At 46.0% G+C, this 23,246-nt stretch overlaps 1 protein-coding gene across 7 annotated transcripts in view; it reads right to left on the minus strand.

The window, feature by feature from the left end:
• Positions 1–23,246, minus strand: part of LOC128341946 (alpha-2-macroglobulin-like) — a 161,361-nt gene that overhangs the window by 45,173 nt on the left and 92,942 nt on the right. For all 7 annotated transcript variants that reach the window (XM_053288619.1, XM_053288618.1, XM_053288620.1 and 4 more), the window contains exons 9-17: positions 21,207–21,321; positions 20,795–20,904; positions 18,375–18,566; positions 16,643–16,867; positions 14,487–14,550; positions 11,195–11,337; positions 6,137–6,286; positions 4,163–4,288; positions 1,109–1,208 (exon numbers count right to left, since the gene is read on the minus strand). In XM_053288619.1, the coding sequence (XP_053144594.1) occupies positions 1,109–1,208; positions 4,163–4,288; positions 6,137–6,286; positions 11,195–11,337; positions 14,487–14,550; positions 16,643–16,867; positions 18,375–18,566; positions 20,795–20,904; positions 21,207–21,321 (1,225 nt within the window). The remainder of the gene's footprint in view (positions 1–1,108; positions 1,209–4,162; positions 4,289–6,136; positions 6,287–11,194; positions 11,338–14,486; positions 14,551–16,642; positions 16,868–18,374; positions 18,567–20,794; positions 20,905–21,206; positions 21,322–23,246) is intronic.

The raw sequence follows: 23,246 nt of genomic DNA on the forward strand, positions 1-23,246 counted from the left end.
TAAAGCTCTAGCAACTCTGGTTTTCAACTCCCTGCAGGTTGTGTTTAGCAAAAAAATTGCAATCAAAACATTGGGGTAAAAATAAGGTGCCTCCGGGCTTCACATTCTACCTGGACAGGAGGGCCATTACAGTGCAGTTATGGGATTGTAGGTCATTGCCATTAATGGCCTACAGGTGCACAACTGCGTTTGCACAATGTTTTGGAAAGTTGTGCAAGACTGCACTTGTGCAACTGCACACATGTTCAGGTACAACTTGTGCAGAACACTGCGCAGCATGTCAAACACTGTGTTTGAGGCATCTGTGATGTTTGATTGGCTCGCCTGTTTGAGTCAGCCCCAATTCTGCTGTTGGCCAAATGGGCATGTGTCAATCAGCTCTTGTCCCTCTGTTTCCAAGTAACAGGGTAGTACCTGAGCCACAGATGGGGAAGGGTCTTCTTCTACTATAACTGGAGCCCACAGATTGGCTGGGAAGGTGCACAGGGACATTTGGAAAGTGTAATTCCCCCCAGTGCTTCCCCCATGGAGAAAGTGCAGGGAGGAACCACACTTTCCAGATATCCCTGTATGCCTTCTCAACGTGCCTCCTCGCCCTTCCATGCAGTCCCAGAAGCTCCTCTGGCTTCAGAAATGTGCAGAACCTCATGGAGTCAAATGTGAAAGAAGCACAAATCCATTGCCTTAAATTTTAAATGGTTTCAATGTATAAATTTTGTTTTTATTCTAGTTTTATTGTAAACTGCCCAGAGATGTAAGTTTGGGGCGGTATACAATTTTGTCAAATAAGTAAGTAAGTAAGTAAGTAAGTAATCCCTCAATAGTGGAGCATCCGATCTACAGCCCTAGCACAGTCCTGGAGAGCATTCCTGTCAAAGATCTGATTTTTTAAAAAAATTAAATCACACCTCCTTGTAATGATGCGGCTTCTTCAAGAAAGGACTGGATGCTACATCAAAGCCCTAAGGGAGAGATATGCTTTTTGGTTGATTATTGCCCTTGGATTTCCAAAGCTCTTCTTTTCTGGTTTTAACCACAGTCTGAAAGAATGTCAAGGGCATGGGAACCAAAACAACTCCTCTACTTCAATTCAAGTTCTTACTCATACCGATTCCAGGTTGGGAGTCTGGCTTTTCATCTGAGTCAGCTGGACAAACGTTAGTAGGCTTGTAGATCTTGGCACTGGTAAAAACCTTTAAGCCGAAGTCCTGTAGAATAAGAAAACGAGCCACTCTCAAACATCTGATGAAGAACAGATATGATCCATTCTTTACATCAGAAATAATTCTAGATACCTCTCTTGAAGCACTCTACTTAGCGCTCAGAGGGATTTCTTTGCTACGTGTTTGGGGGCGATGCTCACCAGTTGTAGACTACTGGAAAGAGTTCTTCCTTGTAATTAAAGCTATTTCAGAATAGGACTTGATATTTGATCTTAAAACAATGTCATTTTTAAAGGGGATTAGTGCCAACCACCCACAGAGCCTCACATCGCTCCTTTTTCCAGAACAAATCAGAAACCATCCATGATTTGATTCTGGATAAAGGAGCCGACCAGGTAGGTAACAGGGAGACCTGGTTGGGGGAGGCTTATAGCCTGGTCTGGTCCCAGCTTCTTCCTCCAGGCTACTCTGTTGAGGAGCAGGCAAGGGGCTGTGTGTGGGTAGGTGGAGTGGCTGTGGTGTATAAGAATAGCATCTCCCTTACCGGGATCTCTGTTGAAATATCTGACCATAACAAATGTGTGTACTTAAGTTTGGGGACTAGGGATAGACTGGGACTGCTTTTGGTGTACCAACTGCCCTGCTGCCTGATGGAGTCCCTAACTGAGCTGATGGACTTGGTCTCAGGATTGGTGTTAGAGTCCCCAAGACTTGTGCTAGTGGGGAACTTCAATGTTCTCAATCTGTCCTGATCAATCTGTCCTGAGCAGCTCAGGAGTTCATAGCAGCCATGACAACTATGGGCCTATCCCAAGTGGTCTTGGGACCATTACACATTGCTGGTCACACAGCTGATTTGGTCTTTCACTCTGATCAGGGTGGTGTTCCGTGGGTGGGGACTCCTTCCCCATTGTCATGGATGGACCACCATCTGGTTAAGGTTGGACTCACAATCACTTCCCACCTCTGCAGGGGTGAGGGGCCTATTAGGATGGTCAGCCCGAGAAGGTTTTAGGATCCAATAGGATTCCAAGAAGCCTCAGAGGAATTTAGGGTTGGCTCTGCTGGTGATCCTGTTGATACCCTGGTGGAGAAGTAGAACAGCAAACTCACCAGGGCAGTAGACATGATTGCTCCTAACCGTCCCCTCCAACCTGCTTCAAAATTGGCCCCTTGGTATATAGAGGAACTACGGGGGCTGAAGCGGTGAGACTAGAGCCGAATGCAAGTGGAGAAAGACTCGGCTCGAATCCAGCAGATTGCAACAGAGAGCGCATTTGAAGATCTATGCTCAGGCAATACATGCAGCAAAGAAGTGATTCTTTTCTGTACGTATTGCATCCGCAAGCTCACATCTGGTGGAGTTGCTCAGGGTTGTGAGTGGGCTAGTATGTGCCTCTCCTTCCTTGAATCAGAATCTGGAGCCATTGATTACCTGCTGTGAAGCATTTAATAACTGCTTTGTGTGTGTGTGGAAATCTTTCGTATTCGGGCTGACTTAATCTCCACAATTACTGCAGTGTCTGATGTAGAGGTGTCCAGCAACTCCTCTTGTGTGGTTAGGTTGGATCAGTTCCAGTTTAGGTTAGGTTGGATCAGTTCCATCCCAATTCAAGATAGCTGATGAGTGAGCAGTTTGAGGCGCAAGTGGGCTAACTTGTGGACCACCTAACGGATCTGAACCAAATTTGGAACTGTTGTAGTGAGTGACACACAGGGATACCTCAACAGCATGGTTTGTTCAAGTTGGTGGGCATGTGCAAACCCGAGGCACAATTGGGCTAACTTGTGAACCATCTAACTAATTTGAACCAAATTTGCTACAGGTGTAGGGACACATAAGGACATCTCAAACACATAGTTCGTGATTATGTCATCCACCCCAATCAAGATGGTGGACACATGAACGTTTGAGGTGCAAGTGGGCTAACTTGTGAACTGCCTAACCGATTTGGATCAAATTTAGTTCAGTTGTAGGGATAGTGAAAGGAAAGTAGTCAGATTAATCCTTACTAGAACTTGTTTTCAAATGCAGCCTATTTTTACAAAATACTTTTAAAAGATTAAATACAGATTTTACTAAATTCACTGGCTGGAACCAATAGCACTGGAGAAGGGGATGCTGGAAACTGTAGTTCAGCAAAATCTGGAGGACCCCAGGTTGGGAACCACTGCTTTAGAGCAGGGAAGTGCTGGTGCAGCTATAGGAACAGATTAACAGCACTGGTGCCATTTTTTATTACCTCCCCTTCCCCAGGAAGCCCTCTCTGCCACCATAAAATATGTCCTTGGGGGTTGAACAGCCCTCTGGGACATATTTTCAGGTGGCACAGAAGGCTTCATGTGGAAGTGGAATCACCAAAAATTGCTCCTTCCCTGGTGCGCCAGTGCTGTGAGTCTGGAAGTGCTGTTAGTCTGCTTCTCCCACTGCACCAGCACTTCCTTGTTCTGGATGTCAGCAACAACCTCAGGAATTGGATGGCTAAGCCTCCTCTGACATGGGGTCCCCCCAAATCACAAATATAAGCTTCATTCATGTCCTCTTTCTCTACACACAAAGGGGCAGCTCAAGGTATTGCAGTACCTGAGGCAAAGTGCCAAATTCTCTCTTGCCCCCTCAGCTTGGTAGGGGTCAGCTTCTCTTGAAAACCAGCCCTTGCAGGCTTTGAAAGCAGTGCAAGGGCAGGGAGGAAGGAAGGTTCTCAGGACCCGCCTCTTTTCTCTTTGTACTTTTTGCAGGCTTTGCAAGGAGCATGAGAGAGGTGCCCTTTGCAAAGGTCAGATCAGTCCTGAAGAGCTGCTCTGATGGTGGTGGCAAAGTGGGGGAGCTTGCTGCTCTGCTGCCACCCCAATAATCTGCCACCTGAGGCAACTGCCTCACTCTGCCACATCAAGGGACCACCACTGCACACACGCATGTGCCCACACCCACACTCCTCTGCTTGTCAAAAGGATGGGCATTTCTCACGTCAAAAATGCAGTGAACATTTGGTGCTTACCCTGAGAATTTGAAAGGCATCACCTTCAGGATCAGCATAAAGCCTGTGCTCATCGCAGGGCTCATTCACTTTGTTGCCCTTGTAGTTATAGCCTCTGAGGTCCTTCACAGGGAGCAAATCATAAACCTGAAAATGAAGTAATCACCATGCAATTAAAAAACAAAAGAAAACAAATATTTCATACATGTGTTCATTTTATTCCAAAAAGAAATTTCAAACACATCAGTGGTTCTCTACATTTGTTCCTAAACCAGTGTTGGGCTACAGCTTCCATCACCTCTGCCTTGGGCAAGCCACTTCCAGATAAACTTAATGCACTGGATGAAATGAAGTACAGACATCCTGTTTCTCTCTGAGGCAGGGGCTCTCAAACTTGAGTCCCCAAATGGGTTGGACCACACCTGAGGCCGTTGCTGCAAGCGGTGAATTTCTGGAATGCCACATGAGCAGAAGGATGACCCTGGCCTCCTTTCCCCACCTGTCACCATTAATGCAGCTCCTTGCCGAGTGGTGGCACAACCCCAAGAGGGTCATGAAAAGCAGGAAGCGGAAGAGGAAATAATGAAAGAGGAGTTGAGTACAGGAGGCGGAAGAGCAGTAGAGTACTCTCTGGAAAGAGCAGCAGGATTATTTCCTCTTTCGACTTTGCATTCTATGGCGGTGGCAGCACATCAAGGAGGCAGGATGGTGTGCATCAAGGCAGGACGCAGCAGCAGCAAATGTTGCTGCTGTGGGAGGAGGGAGAGGAGTGTATGGGTATTTGCGTTTGTGCATGAACCCGGAAAATCAGAGGCATCAGCTCTTGCAGCCACCTCAAACCAACAAAAAAGCAGGTAAATGGTATGGACAGACAGCATTAGGTGCCCTGCCTCAGGCACACCAAGTTCTCCTATCCAATCCTCATGGCCCTATCCATCTCCAGCACAGTATCCCTCCAGAGGCTCTTGCTGGTGTCTATCTTAGATTTCTTGTTTAGACTGGGAGCCCTTTGGGGGACAGGGAGCATTTTTATTGATTTATTTACTTATGTATGTATGTATTTATATCTATATAATCTGCTTTGGGGACTTTTGTTTAAAAGCAGCATATAAATATTTGTCGTATTCATCGTATTCTTGGCCACTACTGAAGAATGGGAAAAAACCCTTTCTGAAACCTGAAGAGCTGCTGCCACTGAGTATAAATAAGCAATCCCTATCTTAAGCAATCCTTATCTTAAGATCATGCAGGATCCAGTCGCAATGCCTCCTCAAGCTGGGATCATTTCCTTTTTGAGATGAGCAAGTATTTCTGTGCACTGAAAGAGCCCCTGGTGGCGCAGTGGTAAAACTGCCGCCCTGTAACCAGAAGGTTACAAGTTCGATCCTGACCAAGGGGCTCAAGGTTGACTCAGCCTTCCATCCTTCCGAGGCCGGTAAAATGAGTACCCAGAATGTTGGGGGCAATATGCTAAATCATTGTAAACCGCTTAGAGAGCTTCCAGCTATAGAGCGGTATATAAATGTAAGTGCTATTGTTATTGCATCTCCCCCTACCCCCTGCCTAGGCATTAGAGTAAATATATCCTGGGTTTACATTTCCTCCCTCTCCATTAGACATTTGTCTGAGCATCTCCTAATTGTCTGTTTGTTTGATTGATTTCTATACTACCCTTCCAAAAATGGCTCAGGGCGGTTTGCACAGAAAAATAATAAATAAGTAAGATGGATCCCGGTCCCCAAAGGGCTCACAATCTAAAAAGAAACATAAGATAGACACCAGCAACAGTCACTGGTAGTACTGTGCTGGAGCAGGGTGGAGAGGGCCAGTTACTCTCCCCCTGCTAAATAAAGAGAATCACCACACTGAAAGGTGCCTCTTTGCCAAGTTAGCAGGGGTTAACTTGAAAGAGGTTTGGCCCTAAAGCCACCAGAGTCGTCAGGGGGAAACAACTCTGTGGTGCCTTACAACGCCTCAGAGGCTGCTTGGACTCACTATCCGAGGCGAGAGCTCAGCTTCGGGCTTCAGGAGGAAGACGCTCTTATCAACAGCATGGATGGCACAGAGGGACCCTGTGGAGGCCGCAAGATGAAGGTGGGTTTTGCTGCCAGGCAGGCCTTCGGGCTCTGAGAATTGTAATTTCACCTGTAAACAGAAAGGACCTCTATGAAGCTCACTCATTAGCACACAGTGGAAAATAATCCATCCTGAATTCCACCCCCTATTTTATTTATTTCATCGACACTCTGCCTTTACTCTATGGTTCAGCTCAAGGCAATATAGAGAGAGTGCCGAGTTGCTTACCCATCCAGATACTGACCATACCTAAACCTGCTTAGTTTCAGCAAGGTGGCTGTATCATATGCTCTTATTTATTTATTTATTTGTATTTATTTGATACACATATATACCACCCTATATAAAATCTCAGGGTGGTTTACAATCCAGCCCAAACCTGAAAATCTTATAAAAGGATTAAAACTACAATAAATAAAACTTTAAAACATCACCTTAGAGCACGCTTGGGTTCTTTAGACTAAGGCTGAACTCTATGGCTGTCAACCAACAAGTATTTTACTAGTCTGAGGAGTACAGCTGTACTCTTATCAGATAACAAGTTGGTTGAGTAAAAGGTAGCCCTTGGTTTAGTTTGACTGTTTGGCATTTCTTTCAACTGGAAGTATGTTTATTTGTAATGAACTGAAATATTGGGATGACACAGAGTATGCATATTCAGGGAATAATTCTATGTTTAAATATTGGTTTGACCCTCAGTCACATTTTCAAAAGTGGGAGGAAAATGCAAAATACTGTAAGGCAGTATCTGCCTTGAAGGTGGACATGAAGGAATGCAATTTGGTGTTCACATCCAGGACACCAGTCTACATTTCAGGTTCAAAACCCACCTCATATCCTACACCCATTTTCAAAGAGGTCAAAATAAAGAACATGCTGCAATGCAATATCTAGATGTGAAGATGGGAAGAGGTCACAGTGAAATACAGAAGCTAGGTTTACAAAATAATTCTCCATTTGATGTTCAAACAGCTGCTTGACTCCCTTGTGTTATTTCAAAGGGGCAGAGGGAGATAACATGCAAATTATATTGTGATGTGATATATACCCTGAAGATGGTGGTTTCAGAAGGAAAGTTGGTGTGTTTGGTCAGACACAATTGTAAATTTTGCATTCAAACCTGAGCTCAACCATGTCCCTGTTAGGAGCTAGGAGCACATAGTCCATGAACCAGGCCCACAAATGTTGGTCATCAGTATCATCTCAGGGGATGAATGCTCATAGTGAGTTTTGGCAATGCTTACCTCCCTAGAGTTGGAAATAGGCAAGAGCATTATTGCACTTACAGTTTTCTCTGTGTTACCACCCCATCTTTATCTCTGCAAATGATTATAGTGAAATTGCAGTCATTTTTGCACAGAGCAAAGGGTCAGGGTAATGAACAAAGTGTACTCTCTTCATGGAGTAATCTTTGGAGAACATTTCTGCCAATGTTCATTTCCATTCCTCTGACTTCAGTGACATTTTACAGTAGTGTCTTGAGTTTTAAAAAGTCTTTAAAACACCTTTGCAAATTAGGCAACACTACAGGTCAGGACAATAAAAGCACAATAATACACTGAGAGTTTTACGTATGTCAATACTATCATCTCTAGAACATGTTACAATGCAATTTGATCCTCAGTAGTATAGGGGATTTATCACTGGCCCAGGGACAGACTGCCACCAGCAGCCCCCCACCCCCTGCCACCACTGCCTCCCCACATGTGCACGGGCTATGCCCCCTGCATCGGCATCAGACACAGGGTGTGTGGCTAACACTGGGAAGGGGGGGGGGTGGCCCCTTGCCTGCTTCCAGCTGGCACTTTTCCCAGTGGCTAGGTACTTTCTTTCTCTCCGTGCTCAAAGTGAGCCATCTCTGCCACAAGATGTGGTGGAAGCCAACAGCCTGGGTGGCTTTAAGAGAGGTTTCGAGATATTCATGGGGGTCAGGTCTATCAGTGGCTACTAGTCTTGGGGATATAGGCCACCTCCAGCCTCAGAGGCAGGACGCCTCTAAATACCAGTTGCAGGGGAGCAACAGCAGGAGAGAAGGCAGTCCCTTACCTCTTGCCTGTGGGCTTCCCAGAGGCATCTGGTAGGCCACTGTGTGAACTAGGGTTGTGCGTTTTGTTTTGTTTTTTCTGTTTTGTTTTTGGCCCAAATCCGAAACACCCCCATTTTGTTCTTTGTTCGAAATCAGCCAATCCGAAACACCCCAGTTTTGTTCTTTGTTCGAAATGGCAAAATCCAAATCCAAAATGTTTTGGATTTTTAAAAATGGCCATGGGGAAAAACTAGTGGGTGGGAGTGGTAGTGCCCAATGGGTGGAAACTACCACCCAAATTTCAGAAGAATTGGGCAAAGGGCTGATATTTGGTGAATTTTTGAAGTATAGGATTTTTCCCATAGGGAAGAATGGAGGTTTCAGCAAAAGTATAGCTTCATGTTGGGGGGAAAGGGGTGGCCCAGAGCAGAGTAGGGTGGGTGGTAGTGCCCAGTGGGGGCAAGGAAGCTGCTAGAATTATTTCAAAGGAATTGGGCAGAAGGCTGATTTTTAAAGATGTAACAGAGTTTGCGCGTCTGTAAAGTTCTTCCCCATAGGGAATGATGGACCTGCATAATTCCTGACCCATAAATGCACTTGGGGGGCACCAGGGTGGCCCAGAGTGAGTGGTGGTCTAAAGCACATAGGGTGTCAACCACCCACATGTGTTGCTAACCCATGGGGTACTGGGTTCTGTAGTTTCTGAGATGTTTGAGTGTAGATTCAGATTCTCTGGAAGCATCTGAGAGTGGATTCATGGTTTGTCATTGAAAATTTCATATGCTACCAGAGAATCTACACTCAGAACACCTCAGAAACAACAGAATCCAGCACCCCATGGGTTAGCAACCCATGGAGGTGGTTGGCACCCTGTGTGCACTACACCACCACTCACTCCCAGCCACCCCAGTGCCCCCCAGGTGGAGTTATGGGTCTTTTGAAACCTCCATTATTCCCTAGGTGGAAAAAACCTTAAAGAAGCGTAAACTTCAGCAATTCCTAAGAAATCAGCCTTTTGCCCCATTCCTTTAGAATCCCTTCGGGCACTGCCACCCAACCCACTGTTTTGCCCCTCAGGCCCCCTTTCTGCCCCAAATCTGCCCCAAAGACATGACAACTTCAGAAATTCTTTAAAAATCAGCCCTTTTCCCAATCCCTTTGGAATCTGGGTGGCAGCAGGCACCCATTGGGGCACTACTACCGGAACCACTCTTCTGCCCTCAAAGCCCTCTTTCTGCCCCAAATCCACCCCAAATAACATCAGCATCACACATCAACAACAGCAGAGCTTGGGGAAAAATCAGGCAGATTTTCAAAGGTCATGCACATCCACATCCCCCCCCCGCCCAAAATGCAATTGATCTACACACAACAGTATGAAACAACAACAATGAAATGCATACTGCCCCACTGGCCAATGAGGGTAAAATTCACCCTTAAATTTGCTTAAAAGGAATAAGGAGGCAATTGCCACCAGATCAGCCCATGCTTTCGCTGGCCAATCTGCGGGCTAGAAGGGCTGGAAATTCAAACAGATATCAAAACTCAAAATGGAGACTGAAGGAGAAAGACTTTTTGTGATTGCAAAATGGAGTTCCAAAACAGCCGAAACAACAAAACGTTTTGTATCCGAAACAGGGACGTTTTGTTTTGGCTACAAAATTTTCTGTTTTGAGCATTGGGTGTTTTGTTTTGGCTACAAAACAGCCGAAATGGCCTGTTTTGTGCACAAAACCTTTTGTATCCGAAACGAAACACACATCCCTAGTGTGAAGCAGGATGTTGGACTAGATGGGCCTTCTTGGGCCTGATCCAGCAGGGCTTTTCTTATGTTCTTATGTTGTTACAAGGGAGAGAAAGAAATCACCCAGCTGGCCAAAGAGGCACCAGCTGGGAGAAAACGGTGTTTGTGTGTGACGCCTTATGCCCTGCTCACTGAGCAAAGAGGCACCTTTTAAAAGTGGGGATTCTCTTTATTTAGCTGGGGAAGAGCAAGTGGCCCTGTCCAACCCCAGCACAGCATTCCTCCAGTGGCTGTTGCTGGTGTCTTTCTTATGTTTTGCTACTCCAAGATGCCCACACGTTGCAGAAATCGTTGGTCATTCTATAATGTTGTTTTTAGGACATTGTCACTGACATCCCATACATACAACGTCTGCAAAGAACATGTAGTTACCATATATGATTTGATCTCTGACCCCAGAGAAACTGTTCAGGCTAAGTTTGTACCCCAGAACTGAAAAGGCTTTCCCATATGGAGTCACTTACCCAAAGCCCATTATTCCAACACAGTTGCTGCTTATAGGACTTGCTTTGTCTGGATATATCTGACCATAATTTGTAGACCATAATTTGCAGGGGGGCAGCCATCATTGTGCGAAAAGAACCTGGGCCGCCAAAGGAAAAGGCCACTGAAAGCCCCTGTGTGCATGATTACATGCACAGGGGTGTGGCCTTGAGCTCCAGAGAGCCCCGAGTGAGCTCTCTCCCGCCCATGCCTGGGCTCCGGAAGGTCCGAGCGAGCTCTCCCTCCATCCAGGCAGCGTCAGAGGGCATTCAATCTGGGGACCCAACACTGAGAATCCCTGCTCTATAACATGCCAAGCAGGTGCCTCACATAATTTCCACATCATCACCTGCTGGCCATCTCTTGAATTCCAAGAAGAACCCACCCTTTTTCATTACTACCTTTCTGGCAACTGGGGGAAAGAGTGGGTTCTGCTAAGAATGTAGGAACTGCTTGAAACAGTTGTGAAAACTGTGTGAGTCTGCTCAGCATGTGTACAGAGAGTAAGAACATAATAGGAAGGAGCATGGAAGCCTGCAGAAGCATCTGTACAATGAGTAAGATGGTGCTTGGAACTTGTGAAAAAGCTTTGCTGATCCCACATGTCTCTCTTGGCCATAGTTCAATACCCACACTGGGTTGTAGGGAGTCGAGGCAGCCTTACCTTGTTTGCAAAGCACTTTTCGACGGTGAAATCTGCTGAGCCAGCAACCAGCTCTCCGTTGGGCAAAATAGTATATAGAAGCAAGCGTGCCAAGGGAGCCATATGGATGTCCACAGAGAGATCCAGAAGAAAAGTCCCTTTATCTGGTAAATAAAGAAATTCTCAGAAAGAGAAAGGTGATGGGGAATTCATTCCAGTGTGATCTTTTGGCTGAGTTTAATCTGCCCATGACTACCAACTGAGAAGACAGCTAAAATCCCAAGTGGTCGTGCTGAACTCTCTTCTTCCTGCCTACCTCTTTGGAACTGGAATGTCTCCCAAGTAAAATTCAAAGGAGAATGTCAGGGTTCCTCCAAAGGAGAAACTGAAATCTGATGATAAATTTCAGAGTTTATCCCAAGGAGTTTGGGTATCTCTGGCTATCTCCGTGCTCAGAGGCATGAGCCCCGGAATACCAGTTGTAGGGGAGCAACAGCAGGAGATAAGGAATGCCTTCATCTCTTGCCTGTGGGCTTCCCAGGGGCATTTGGTGGGACACCATGGGGAACAGAGCGCTGGACTAATTGGGCCTTGGCCCTGATCCAGAAAAGCTCTCCTTATGCTCTTGTGGGTCACATCAGATAAATTTATCAGATTTCCTTGTTTGTTCATCACATTTTTATACTCCCTAAATCTCAAGGTGGTTTACAAGTTTAAAATCAACAAAACAACTGAAACCACTAAAATTGCTAAAAAAAAAAACACCACCCCATTACACTAAGAACAATTACATTAAAAGCCCAAAGGCCTGATTAAAAAGCTCCATCTCTAAGGATCTCTTGAACACCAGCAACGAGGCCAGTCTGCACATTGCAGCAGGGAGTGTATTCCAAAGTCCAGGATGGCTGCAGAGAAGGCTTGACTCCAAGCTACAACCAAACAAGTTGGCAGCAACTGGAAGCAGACCTTCCCAGGTGACTTCAAAGGGTGGTGGGGATTATACAGAAGGCACTCTTTTAAGTAACCTGGGCCTAAGACCAGGTTTCTCCACATCCAAGGAGTTTTCTAAACAGTAATAAAGTGCGGGATTTAGAGAGCAACTGTACATTTTTTAATGCCATCTCACTCACAGCCCAGACACTTGTGCAATATTACTATTATTAGTACTATGATTATCATTATGATGTAGCATGTGCAATTTGAGCTGTTGCTCCCATTGGGTACGGGTAGGCCTATGATAATAATCTCTGTATGTTTTTTTATATGTGCTGGTCATTATAAACTGACTACTACTAGACACTTGTGCAGGTTTCTGTGCTCATTCCTAGCATGATTCAGCTCTCTGGCCATATGTTGAACATGGACCTCATGCAATTTGCAAATCCATCTCTTTTCATTACTACTTTTAATTAGTAATGAAGAGGGACATGTTCTTCTCAGAATCCAAGCACTGGCCAGCAGGTGGAGCTGTGAAAATTGTGCTAAGTCCATGAACAGTGTGTGGCCAGAGTGCTAAATCGCACTAGGAAGGAACACAGAAGCTTACCAGAGTGTCTGTACAGTGAGGAAGGTGGTGCTAGAAACTTGGGTGGAAGCTCTCTAAATTCTACATTGTATTGGCATCTGAAAAGCCTCTCAGCAAACCTGAATGTGGGAAAGGGAGTGGGGAGGTGTTTGTAAATGGGAAGGGAGTAATAGGTGATTTTCATTATGAACCCAACAAGGAAGTGTTTGAGTAAAGCCCCTCACTGTTACTCTGGCCTATATTTTGGGACTATGCTGGACTATGGAAGCTCCGACTTAAAAGGGAACAATGGACTGGAAACTGGACTACATGGAAAATCTAACATTTTTGCTGTGTGCTATGGAAAAATGCAAGCAGAGGCTATACGCAGGCTAACTTTGCTTGAAGAAAGGGGCCTCCAAACAAGAGAGGCAGGCACAGCCTGGCACCATATATCCAAAGAGAGTCTGTGGAGATAAGGTAGCAGATAAATCATTGGGGGTTATAGGTCTTTGAACGTATGTGAAGATCCCTTTCGTTGGAGCTTTGTCAAAAATGGTATATGGTTCTTGGTACTGTATTAGACGAAGAAGAGGAATTTTCAGGCTGGTGGCGGCAGTGAATTGGGGGAGCAAACAAGCCCTGTCAAAAAGTGGGAATTTGATTGTTGATGGAATCCAGGTTGCCATAATCAACAAAGAATATTATATTTCTAATAGCTATGGTGATGAGGAGCCTAAAGAGCCAATGAGAATCTGGGTGCACCAAGTGGGAACCAATCAAGAGTCTGAAAAGACAAAGAAGAGAAGTGTGACTTTTGAGGTATAAAATGAAAAGAGCCTGAAAACAGGAGGATTTTTCTCTTTGTTCACTTATATTTTACTTTACTTTCTTGCACATCTTTCTGTTTCTCTCCTCTGCCTCTCCCTCTCTGTCCAATGTTTTCTCTCTCAGAAACCTTCTTTCTCTCCCATTCTCACCTTCATATCCATATCAATCCTCCCCCTCCCTCTCTGGCATACCCATCACTAATCCTATGTGTGGGAGCTCTCACACAAGTTCACAAGCAAGCTTCCGGCAGCAGAAGAGGAAAGTGGCACCATTGGAGGCGAGGTGGAAAACAAAATGGCTGGGGGGTGGGGGATGGCAGTGGCAGCGGCGGGCTGACAGGTGAAGAAAATGGCAACGGTGGCGGGCAAGGGAAGAAAACGGTGGGGGGGGGAAGCGGGAGGGCAGGCGGGGGAAGAAAGCAGGGGTGGCAGACGGATTGGGAAAGAAATTGGCGGCGGCAGCCAGCAGGCGAAACTAGAGGCGCAGATGCTCTGCGCCTGGCCCAGCTAGTTCTTATTAAGTCTTAAGTATTCTATCCTCATCTAAGTATATATGCTTCATCTATGCAATTTATATTCTGATATACTCACCTATCCACTGAGCAGCTAATTCTTTGCTTAGTTTGTTATGATTTCTTTTTGGAGAAGCCTGAAAACATCTCAAGCTGATTACGTTTAGGGGTATTAGCTTTAAATGCCACATATTTAACATATTTTGCCTATGCTTGTATTTTGATGAATCTTTTGCCATCTATTTACATTTCATGCGTATTTTGCTACATTTTACCATCCAATTTGCTTCAAGTCTTTGAATTAAACTTTTAAAGGTGAGGTCATTGGGCTCTGGGGTTTCGATCATACAAATAGCCTACTGAGGCAATAAATGAACCAGATAATTTGTAGCAAATTTTCACTCACCATTCAAGGAAAGTACCCCAGGAAGAATGGGGGAAACGGGAATGGGGTGGGAAACATTTACCTTTTTTGTGTTCCAGAAGCAGAGGGTGGGTCCCTGTCTTCACAATTCTCCCCTTAGCCATCACCTACATGGAAGGATGAAAATGGCTGAGGATGAAGATGGTGATGAGAGAGACCAATGTCCCGATACACCAGTGACTGTTTAGTGACCCAAGTGGCTCCCAGAAACCCTTTTACAGATACTACAACATGGATTGTAATGTTTAATCCACTTTTCAGTCTGAATGTAAGTTTTGTTTAGTAGTTGAAAAAGGCTTTGAAAGACTGCAGTATGAAGTTCAAGTTAAAGTAAAGTGAAGTGTGCCATCCAGTCGATTTTGACTCCTGACACCCACAGAGCCCTGTGGTTTTCTTTGGTCGAATACAGGAGGAGTTTACCATTGCCTCCTCCCACGCAGTGTGAGATGATGCCTTTCAGCACCTTCCTATATCGCTGCTGCCCGATAGAGTACCAGTGGGGATTTGAACTGGCAACCTTCTACTTGTTAGTCAAGCATTTCCCTGCTGCGCCACTTAAGGTGACTGAAGGAGGATTCTCTATTTCAGCGTTTCCCAACCAGTGTGCCATGATGCACCGGCCAGTGTGCTGCACTCAGCTCCAAAAGCAGGGAGCCAGCTCCCAGTGTATTATGGGGCAAGTCAGATGCAAAAACAGAAAGCTTAAACATTCCACTTCTGAAGCCAGCTCACTCTCTTATGGAGTGATGTGGCCTTCCGAATGCATAAAGTAGCAGGCTGGCTTCAAAGGGGGTGGGTATTTAAGCTCGCCACTTTTGGAGCCACTTCGCCCCAAATGCAATAGGAAGGGTACATTCTATAAGGGAGAAAGGGAGCTCCTAAATAAATAAATATCATGTGACATCATTGCTGCTGCAAAAAAAAAAAAGAGGGGAGGGGACAACTGAGGGGCCAGTGTGCTGCAATTTTGGAGCAAGGCTAATGTGTCGCCAGATTAAAAATTGGGAAATTCTGATCTACTGTACTTACGCAAACATTTTATCTTCAGCTTTCCATTAGAATATTCAAGGCAGCAACAACATAATAAAATAGATCAAGTTCCAAGTGTGATCTCATGCCCTGTATGGATTTCACTCGACTTCCTAGCGCCATCTTGCCCTCTGTATACACGACAAGCAGGGATCTCATGCCGTTTTTGCAGCGCCAGCTGCTGGCCACCTCTTGCATTCCAAAGAGAACCTACCCTTTTCTTCGGTCACTCCAAAGGTAGTCAGGAAAAAGGGTTGTATCTACTCAGAATGCAAGAGCTGGTGGCCAGCAGATGGTGTTGCAAAAACCATGCAAGGTCCCTGCTTGGCATGTGTACAGAGGGTAAGTTCATGCTAGGAAGTCACGTGGAGCGTGTAGCAGCAAATGAAAAAGGAGTAAGATGGCACTTGGAGCTTGTGCAACAGCTTTTAGCATTCCACAGTTGGTTGTCATCCGGGTGCTTTCCTGATCAGACCCTGCAATGGAGTCACAACGTATCTGCGAAGTGTGCTTCCACACTTCCTGTGTTGTGAAATCACAGTCTCCATGCTGTCAGCAGGGTGCTGTTCGCATTTTGAATGCCCTGTTTCGGATTAATCGTTGCCATTTATTGCTATAACGTTGTATGTCTGGTTTTAAAAGGTTGCTGTATTTTCCAGTTATAAGTTTTCACAAGACTGCTCCCCCTGCTGGTAGCTTTACGCAACAGCCTTTATTTACATTTTGAATGTGATTTACCCAAACCAAAGCATTTTGCCATTATTGGGCAGGTTATCTGGAAAGCGCCCAGGAAAGACCATAAAACAGTGCAATAACCCATGACCAGGTTTACAGGAGCAGCAATCAGATCTCATTTTTACAGAGCTTTATTCAAAAATGCTCATTGGAAGAGGAAAGCCTTAGCTGTAATGGAGCCTGGAGGATTTCTTTTAGGAGAGCATTCCAAATTCTGGGCATGGCAGCCGAAAAGTTGTCATATAATGAAGGCTAAGCAAAATAGGGCACAAAAGGAGAAAGATCTCCCTCTATTCTGCTATGCTTTTTAAATGGAGGATGCCAGAGATGGAATCTGGGACATTCTATAGTACCACTGTTATTGAGCCTCCGCAGACGTCCCGTCATACTCTTGGCCCATGCAATCTAAAGGAAGGTAACTCCATCCAGTCTTACCAAATAGTTAAAGGTGACCTTCTCCTCTTCCAGAACATCTGAATTCAGGACATAGTGCACTCGAACAGGCTGAGTCTGCCCAGAGCTTAGTGTTCCAGGGACAGACTCGATATAAAGGTAGCTTCGACTTGGTGAGTAGAAATTTGATATGAGGGGAAATTCTCGTTGGTGGTGTAAAGTGATCCCGCCTGCTCCATAACGTGAACCTTGGAATGTAAATTCTGCCTGGTGATTAAAGAGAGAACAAATTGACAAACAGATGAAGCGACTCAACAACGAAACACTGGGCTGTTATGGACCACATGCGATAAAGACATATGAGCTCCATGAGGGGTTTCCTGTTACAATAGACTGTTGTGGGGGTGGGTGGAGGGCGCTGAGAGCTGGGTATGGTTGTGCCATTTGTGGCTGGGCCTGCTCTGCCTCCCCGTGTGGCAGAGGGGGCGGCGGCAAAAGGCCTTTAGGTCCACTTCTAGGTTCCAAAATTCCCTAGGTGCACCTCTGTAGGAATCTGCCTTATACCGAGTCAGACCATTAGTCCATCCAGCTCAATATTGTCTACTCTGACTGGCAGTGGCTCGCCAAAGTTTCAGGCAGGAATCAGCCCTGCCTCCAGATGCCAGGGAGTGACCCTGGGAACCTTTGCATGCAAGCGTGCAGATGCTCTTTCACTGAGTTATGAATCCCCTAAAGGGACAATATTATAGAGGTCACATGTAGTCACCCATTCAAATGCAAAATGAGGTGGACCCTGCTTAGTAAAGGGGACAAATCATGCTCACTACCACAAGACCATGTGATTTGTTGTATTTTAAGTGGTTTTTATTGAATGTTTTTAATGTGTTTTTATTGAATGTTTTTAATGTTGTGTTTTTTATTGAATTTTTTAATGTTGTGCCTCTCAGAGAACAATTTATTATGGGGTGGCTAACAAATAATAATAAACTGTATTTATTATCATCTTCATCATCATCATCATCATCAATAAGACCAGCTCTCCTCCCAACTGAAAAAACAAAAGGTGCAAGGGAAAGAGAGCCATCCAACCAGGGAAGCAGTGAATCAGAAGCTAAGTCGCCACTTCCTGCTAAAAAGGGTATCCCATGCTCTGTGGCTGCTGCGGTAAGCAGCCAGAAAAAGGGGAAGGTGGTCCATGAGGGAGGTGGGTGGAGCTGGCCCAACTAGCTGAGTCCTTTGACACTGGTGTCTGCACCAGGGGATGTGGCCGGCATCAGGGGCATGGCTGGTGGCGGCGTGACACCACCTCAGGTGGCACCGGCACTAGATTTTGTTGCCAGAGCCTGGTCTGTAATTAGATGTCCACTGCACTGCCTCTGTTATCAACTGATCTTGACTCTCTTTGTCAAGAAGTTTTCCCTCTGCAGAACTTTTGTTGAAGAGCTCCGGTCTGTTCTGCTAAATCGAAGAGAACTGCCACATTAAAAGCTCCCACCCTCCAGCACAGCAACAAAGACTGTTACCAAAAGATCTGGAACCATATTAATTCATTCACAGAGGGCCCACACAAGCTGGAGACAGCCCTGGTGGCGTGGCTAAACATGGTCAAGACTGGCTGGCAAAAGATTAACAATTGTGACTCATCATGGGGGGCCCTGCCAAGTATTCTTGCCCTGGGCCCCGTAAACGCTAGAGATAACCCTGGCAAGGGGCGGGGGGTGGGGGGAGAGAAAGAAACTCCCAGATACATGCCTCCGAAACTCCAGATACATACGTGCACTAGGAAATAAATCCACTTCGAGTGTTCTGTGAAGTTGGAAGTATCTATAGAAAACTGTACTATGCCCTTGGCATCCGTTGTGTAGTTGGCCTTGTACTCGAAGCGCGGTACCGGGATAGTTTGAAAAGCGGTAATCTGGATCGTTTTGTTAGCCAATGGCACTTCGGCACCATCCACCAGCTTCACCTAAAGGTACAAACACATTTACCTTGAATAGGGACATGACCACATTTGATTGGGCCTGCAGGGCAATACTGTGGGGAAGTAGTATGCGTGTGTTCCCTGTAACAAGAGATTCACAAATGTTGTTAACTACAACTCCCATCATCCCCAGCCAGTGGCTGTTGCAGCTGACGAGAGTTGTAGTCAACAACATCTGGGAATAATCCCTGTTACAGGGACCACTGGTGGGGACGATGGTGATGATGAAAACTGAGGGGCACACACATAGCAAGAGGCTTGGGAAAGTGGAATCCCAGAGGGCGGAACCTGCAGGGCTAACTTCTGTCCCAGTGCGCAGACTATAGAGGCTGACATCCAGACTTATGAAGCACTTCTGCAACAAAATGGTGCTAGTGCAAGAAGATTGTGTCATTGAGTGAAGTCAAAGGGATGCTTGAAATTACATTCTTCTGCAAATGTTTCCAGCAAAACATATGAGGTGCTTCAGAGGTTATGCAACTTGATACGCATGTGGAAACAGGTTTGTACTCAGGGTTGGAAGTAAAATAAATAGTTCCTTCGGAGAGGCATGCCTTTGGTATCCCCCCATGGTAACTGACGGAAGTTCATTTTTGCAGTTGGTACCAAAACAGCTGGTGGGACTTTTAATAAAGGTTAAAGATGTTGCTTTTTTAGTCCCTAGCTCAGGGGTTCTCAGACACAGGTCCCTAGATGTTGTTGGACTACAACTCCCATCATCCCCAGCCAATGCTTCTGGGGATGATGGGAGTTGTAGTTCAACAACTTCTGGGGGCTCACGTTTGAGAATCCCCATCCTAGTTCACTCAACACAGAGCAAGCCACTAAGCTCAGCTAGGCCACCCCTCTTCAGGTAGGTATCCTGCGCGACTTCCCAACTAGTCCATCCCTAAGACCTAGAGCAACGCCAGACTCAGCACAACTTGCCATGCAATAGCCTTGTACTAGTGTGACAGTTTTGCGGAAGTGCTGGATGCCAGCCTTAGAATCCTTTTAAGTATTCTTTAAGTATTCCTCCTTCTTCACTATGAGCCCCATCGCCCATTGAGATCATCCAGACAGGTCAGTCTGCAATTGCTACCATTTTGTCTGGTGGCTACTCAGGAATGGGCCTTCTCTGTTGCTGTCCCGAGACTTGGAATGTACTTCCTGCTGAAATAAGAGCTTCCCCATCTGTGAAGCTTTTTAAAAACTCTCTGAAGGTGCATTTATTCATCCAAGCTTTTTAAATATAATTTTAAATTGTTTGAATTTTTGAATTTTTGAATTTTTGTTTTAATTTGTTTTAAGTTGTTGTAAACTGCCCAGCGTTGTAGGGATGTGCACGGACCGGTTCGGAGGCCATTCTAAAGGCCTCCAGACCGGTCCGGACACAGGGTGGTTTTGGTTCGGGTGGGGGGTTCCAAAAGAGTAGGGGGGGGCTTTACTTACCCCCTCAAGAATGCGCCGTATTTCATTGAGTAAGCGGGCGGCATACCTCCCTGCCGCCCGCTTCATTCCCCCTCCTCTCGGCGCGGCTAATCCTCCTCCTTTTGAATACTCAATCGGGCGGCAGGGTATCTCCCAGTCCCTGCCGCCCGGCTCTTCAATTCCCCCGGCTCGGCTGGCGGCCGCCCCCCGCAGCCCCAAGACCCCTGCCGCCCCTTCCCTTCTCATACTCAAGCGGTCGGCAGGAGAATTCCCCTGATGACCCGTCCCCTTCGCCGGCTGGGCTGCAAATGGCTTCTAGGAAGCTTCCTAGAAGCCATTTGCAGCCCAGCCGGCGAAGGGGACGGGGTCGGCAGGGCAATTCTCCTGCCGACCGCTTGAGTATGGGAAGGGAAGGGGCGGCAGGGGTCTTGGGGCTGCGGGGGGCGGCCGCCAGCCGAGCCGGGGGAATTGAAGAGCCGGGCGGCAGGGACTGGGAGATACCCTGCCGCCCGATTGAGTATTCAAAAGGAGGAGGATTAGCCGTGCCGAGAGGAGGGGGAATGAAGCGGGCAGCAGGGAGGTATGCCGCCCGCTTACTCAATGAAATACGGCGCCATTCTTGAGGGGGTAAGTAAAGCCCCCCCCGTACTCTTTTGGAAACCCTCACCCCAGTGCCGGACTGCAGCTCCGCGGTTCCGTGCACACCCCTACAGCGTTGTAAGTTTGGGGCAGCATCAAAACATAATAAAGAAATACATAAATAAATGTCCAACTATGAAGTCAAGCATGGTGACCTCCCTTACCTGCCCAAAGAAGGGGATCCCAGGCTTGAAATAAGTGTCCATCTTTTCAAAGGTAATTATGCTGAGAGCTCCAGTGATCTCCGTGGAACCTGTGCTTGTCAACTTCACCCCTACAAAAAGCAAATAATATGATCAGCAAACCATCGTCTTCCTTTTGGACCTTCCAGGCTGAACCTCCCCAGCAGGCCTCCAGCTCCTTTCTGTCCACACTACTGCTGTGGGTATGAAAAAAGCCTGTGCACATGCACAGCGGACTTCAAAATGGCTGCCACAAGCCAGGAAAGGCCTGAAAACGGGCCAAACCGGCTCAGAAAAGAAAGGCCGGGGGAGGCCGTCAGATAGATAGATAGATAGATATCCCTAGTCCACACAGCCTGGCCATTGCATGACAGCCTGCAGGGAATATACACACCTGTGCCTTCTTCTTTGATCTGGCCTTCCACATCGATGTTCATCTTATAACCTAGGCTCATCAGCTGAAAGACCTTTGTCTGCACCACCTGAGAGAAGCAGCCTTGCCCATCTGCCTGCACAGGAAGCCAAAGAATAGCAGGTTACCGCTGCAAATGGTTTTATAGTCCTAGTCTCCCATTAACAGTTATTTAACCCTGCAAAGGAACTGGAGTGGATCATACTCTATTTGAAAGGTGGGGGGTGGGGACCCTTGTTCTACATGTTTTGCAACTCCATGTTCCAAGAATCTTAAGACCTTTTGGGGGAGGTCTGCCTGCAGTTTCCACCAGCTAGTCCGGTAGTGACTCAGGACTGAGCATTTTCTAGAGCTGCCCTGTGACTCTGGAATGAACTCCCTGTTGTTGTAAGACCCTCCCCATCTCTAGGAGCCTGTAAAAGAGCTCTTAAGATTAAAAGCTCTTAATCTTAAATCTTAAAATTTAATCAAGCCTTTGACCAGCTGTAAATTGGTTTATTGTTTTTATTGCTTTCTAAAAGTTATTTTAACCGTTTTAATTACTTTTGCTTTAATTTTTGTAAACCACCATTTTGGTGGTATAGAAATGTAATACATAAATAATATGTGGGGTCTGTTTGACCCCTAGCATCACATTGCCATAGGGATTGGTTAGTATCATATGGATATGAATATGATGAATATTTCTATACCGCTTTTCAACAAAAGTTCCCAAAGTGGTTTACATATAAATAAAATGGCTCCCTGTCCCCAAAGAGCTCACAATCTAAAAAAAGAAACATGATAGGCACCAGCAAGACCCACTGGAGGGATGCTGGGCTGGGGATGAATAGGGCCAGTTGCTCTCTAACTGCTAAATAAAGATGCTAAGTAAATAGAAGTTGCTCTCCCCCTGCTAAATAACCACTTTTTAAAAGTGCCTCTTTGCTCGGTTAGCAGGGGATACAATCACAACTACAATGTTAAACAGTATTACAAGGGGGTGGTAGATAAATCACCACAGGGCACTTAACCTCTTTAAGAAGTTAAGAGATCTGCCCTGAGACATGGAGCTGCAGAACAATGAAAACCAAGTTTTGCTATTCACACCCCCTACCCCTTCTCAAATGAGGTACAATCCACTTGGGTCCCTTCAGAGGGTTAAGAATGCCTTACAGAGTGTACTCGGTGCATTAGATCATGGGCGCTTTCCAGATTACACCCTGCAATGGGATCACGACGAATCTCTGAAGTATGTTTCCACACTTCCTGTGTTGTGACACTGCAGTCCCTACGCTGACAGCAGGGTGCCGTTCATATTTCCAATGCCTTCTTTCGAATTTAATGGCTGCAATATAGTGCTATGATGTCATATATCCGGCGTAAAAAAGGTGCTGCTTTTTCAGGTTGTTAGTTTTCGCAAGACTCCTCCCCCTGCTGTTTATGTTTTGAAAGCAATTTGCCTGAACGGAAGAATTTTGCTGCTATTGAGCAGCTAATCAGGGAAGTGTCATGTGGAACCTTTCTCTCCTCCAACCCTCTAACTTGATCCTTCAATCATAAGCTACTTCTGAACGACCCCCTCTTGACTTTATTTAATCCTCAACTCTGGGCTCAAAATTTTCCAACCTCAGAGGTTTTTCTCACCCTGTTAACTGGGTGTCGCCAGTTTTACTAATTAACTTACCTTTGGCACAACAGATCAATCAAGGTTATGACATTTAGGAAAGGTTCACATGTACAGTGGCAGCTGAGATTCACATGAGCACCCACAGTCCCGCGAGGGCATGTTGTGCCCCATCCCCATGTGAACCTCTACTTCCTGTCCAGGTGCTGATATACCAAGCTTGGTCATGATGAGAATACACCGATAACACACCTGTCAGAATATCCTCCATAGACATCATGATTTTGTCCTGGAATGTCCATTGATGACCTGTGGGGGCTGCTGCTCATCTGAATGCCCCCTAAACATGCACTCCAAATATTTGTTTAAACAAATACATGGAGTACTTGTTTAAGGGCCATTCAGATGAACAGCCC

The sequence above is a fragment of the Hemicordylus capensis genome, chromosome 2, assembly GCF_027244095.1.
Source record: "Hemicordylus capensis ecotype Gifberg chromosome 2, rHemCap1.1.pri, whole genome shotgun sequence".
Lineage (NCBI taxonomy): Eukaryota > Metazoa > Chordata > Lepidosauria > Squamata > Cordylidae > Hemicordylus > Hemicordylus capensis.